The 3,723-nt window shown below is 40.2% G+C and overlaps 1 protein-coding gene across 2 annotated transcripts in view; it reads right to left on the reverse strand.

Annotated features, from left to right (window-relative positions):
- The window catches only part of LOC106874623 (thioredoxin domain-containing protein), a 17,444-nt gene that overhangs the window by 6,166 nt on the left and 7,555 nt on the right, over positions 1-3,723 (reverse strand). For both annotated transcript variants that reach the window (XM_014922416.2, XM_014922415.2), the window contains 2 exons: positions 1,791-1,932; positions 1,564-1,620 (listed from right to left, as the gene is read on the reverse strand). In XM_014922416.2, coding sequence (XP_014777902.1) covers positions 1,564-1,620; positions 1,791-1,932 — 199 coding nt within the window. The remainder of the gene's footprint in view (positions 1-1,563; positions 1,621-1,790; positions 1,933-3,723) is intronic.

A 3,723-nucleotide genomic window follows, 5' to 3' on the forward strand; every position in this document is an offset into this window, starting at 1 on the left:
TCCGAGAACTATGTTAAGGGTACACGTGTCTGGGGAGTGCTCAGCCACTTGCACATTAATTTCATGAGCAGGCTGTTCCGTTGATCGGATCGACTGGAACCCTCGACGTCATAAGCGACGGAGTGCCAACAACTATAGGTACATGACTCAGTGGACATTTGTCTCTGATTTGGTTCAAATACATGATGATGATCTCGTGGTTTAGTGGTCAGGGTATTGGACTCATGATCATAAGATTGTGGTTTTGATTCCTGGACCGGGCAATGTGTTGAGTTCTTGAGCAAAACACTTCATTTCATGTTACTCCAGTCCACACAGCTGGCAAAACTGAGTAATCCTGCGACGGACTGGCATCCGATGGACTGAAACCTTCCCTTTTGAGTCGCATGACTTGAGAAGGTAACTTTACCTTTAGCAAAAATGGTGTGACATCAATGTCTTGAATGGGATACAGGGTGAGTTGTCTTGCCTGTCCATGACACTCAGGTGTTTTAACACCCAACACTTTGAGCGAGTATTCTCCACAATGCCAAATTGCAGCCTACTGGCAAACAAACAGTGTGTATTTCTTAAATATGTGAGGTCAACAATGAATACATACATATATATATATATATTGTACTATTTCATGATGGTAAGATCAACAAAGAAAGTACTTCATCTGGTAAGCGATAAATACTTGATAAATACAATAGATGTGTTGATGCGCTACTATTAGTTTCATTTGCTGAGAACATGCTAAGCATTGTTTTGTAACATATCTAGTGTCCCAGCACAATCATCAGACACTGCCCACATAGCATATAGACAGACAGATGTATAGAAATTCCAGATGTGTTTCTGTCTCCTCAGTGAAGCATAGAATTTATAATGTTTAATGAAGTAGAGAGAGGAAAATCACTAAGTAAATAAGTAAATGCATGATAAAACACATGATTAGTGGAAAAAAATTAACAATATATAAACTATATATCTTTAAGGTTAATTAAACCTGTGTACAATAACAAATCTATTTACAGATTCTCTCTGTTCATTAATTTTACATGTATGGCAAAGTCTGTGCTTCACTAAAGAGGCTTAATAAGATCAAAACTTGCCTGGAGTTTTCCCCCTACTTACTGAAATTATTAATATAATATTAGTTATTTAACTAATGTTAACTTTTTCTTGTGACATAGCCGACCTCACGCACTTCTCATGAGGAATTCCGGAAGATGCTTTGTGAGATCACAGCTGAGACGCTTCCGAAAAAAGAAAACCATTGGAAAACAGTTTATAGCAGAGACTCCAGCTAAGAAGATCTGAAGAAGGAATTATAATTCCAAAATATCATCGGACTATAGATAACCAAATTACAACAGGTATATAGTCCATTTTTTGTTCTATAGTGCATTGTTGTACCATTCTAAACTTTTTATTCTTTATAATTATTTCAGATTAATTAATCAATTTTTGTCCTGTCGCATGCTCTATTAAATATGATAATATAAACACAAAATAGGTCACTTTAATGGTGTACTTTTGACAAAATATAATTTGTGGGGAGAAAATGAAAATGCTTACCTTACTGCAACAGCTTCCATTGTCGCCATGGCAATTAATCCACATCCTGGTTTGTAACTGTAATGATAGAAACAGACATTTTTGACAATTATACAGAACACAATCGGTAATGATAATTAGAAAAAGCACACACAAACACATACCTATTCCAGCACAAACAGCAATATATACATACTTTGAAGAAACTTAATAACAACAACATCAATAATGGCCAAACAACAACTTACAACAACACCAGCCAGTCTCCGGTGGTAGCTCCAGTTGAGGCTTGGGTCAAATGTTCGAAATTGTTTTCATTCAAAACCCTCATTGCTTCCTTCTGAGCAGCTTCCAACCATTCTGCAACATCTCCTGCATCTATAGTGTTACCTAGAAAAAGAGAGGAAACCCATCTTGTGTAACTGAGAGCTTGAGGAACGGGAAGGGAAGATGTATGCGCAATAAGCATTATCATCGTCTTTATCTTAATAACTGCTTCAAGTCACATGTATGGATCATCATCACCATCACCACCATCTTCGTCCTCATCATCACATTCACCACCACCACCATCACCATCATTGTTTAACATCTGGTCTCCATGCTGGCAAGCCGGATGCTGTCTGGACTCCAACCGTCTGTTGTGGCATGGTTTCTACAGCTCGATGCTTACTCAAGCACACAGTGTGTCACCAGGAATTGAACTCATGAGCTTATGATCGTGAGCCGAGTGCCCTAACAACTAAGCCAACATGCCTTCACTAACAGCAACAACACTAAGAATCTTTCTACTATAGGCAAAAAGGCCTGAAAGTTTCTGTGGGTGGGGACTAGTCATTTACATCAACCCCCAGATGTCAACTGGTACTTATTTCATCGAGCCCCAAAAGAACGAAAGGCAAAGTTAACCACAGTGGAATTTGAACTCAGAACACGAAGGCAGATAAAGTGTCACAAAGCATTTTCTCTGGTATGCTAAGGGTTCTGCCAATTCCCTTCCTAACACCAACAGAGTGTGCTGGGTGCTTTTTAAATGCCACCAAGCACAGGTGTGTTTATGCAGTACTGACACAGGTGCTTTTTAAGTGGCACCGACACCTGAAAGGACAACCCTGTATGTGTCAAAGACAACGGTTTTACTTAGCTTGATGCATCTCATTAAGTACAGTAAACCACCGCATCTCCTGGTCCCTTGTCATTTCCTTAGTGAGACCCAGCATCTGAAGATCCTTTCTCACCATTTTGTCCCACGTCTTCTAGATGTATATATGAATGGAAAAGCTCCTTCTTGCTTCATATAGACTCATCGAGTCAGTCTCCTGGTTTCTGTGGTGTATAAACTTCCCCCTGGATAGGATGCCAGTCCACTGCAGGATGACTCACTTTTGCCAGCTGAGTAGACTGGAGCAACATGAAATGACGTGTTTTGTATTTAAGAGACGAAAAATTATGTACATTATATACAGGCATATGGTATAGTGGTTAAGAGCGTGGGCTACTAACCCCAAGATTCCGAGTTATATATGAGTGCATGTGTGAATGTATGTATGTATGTATGCATGAGTGTGTGTGTATATGTATATGTGCATATGTACATACAAGGACCCCCTTTGGTCATGAATGACCATGGGATTGCACCTAGAGAGATACCCTCCAAGGCACAAGTCTGGGCAAGGTTGTTTATGGAAGACCAATAGTTGCCCATGCATATCAACCTCACTTTTCCATGCCACTGATGTTATTCTAGGGAAAAGCAAAGGATGATGCAGCTTGGCCCCAGTGATGTCGCAACTCATTTCTACAACTGAGTGAACTGGAGCAATGGGAAAATAAAGTGTCTTGCTCAAGAACACAACATGCAGCCTGGTCCAGGAATCGAACTCACTACCACATGATTGTGAGCCCAATGCTCTAACCACTAAACCATGCACCTTCATATGCTCATATATATATATATATATCTAAAAGCACCCACTACACTCTCGGAGTGGTTGGCGTTAGGAAGGGCATCCAGCTGTAGAAACTCTGCCAGATCATATTGGAGCCTGGTGCAGCCATCTGGTTCACCAGTCCTCAGTCAAATCGTCCAACTCATGCCAGCATGGAAAGCGGACATTAAACGAGGATGATGATGATGATATATAGACAGACACACGCATGTGCACACAGAAATTTGCATAT

The sequence above is a fragment of the Octopus bimaculoides genome, chromosome 23 (assembly GCF_001194135.2).
Source record: "Octopus bimaculoides isolate UCB-OBI-ISO-001 chromosome 23, ASM119413v2, whole genome shotgun sequence".
NCBI lineage: Eukaryota > Metazoa > Mollusca > Cephalopoda > Octopoda > Octopodidae > Octopus > Octopus bimaculoides.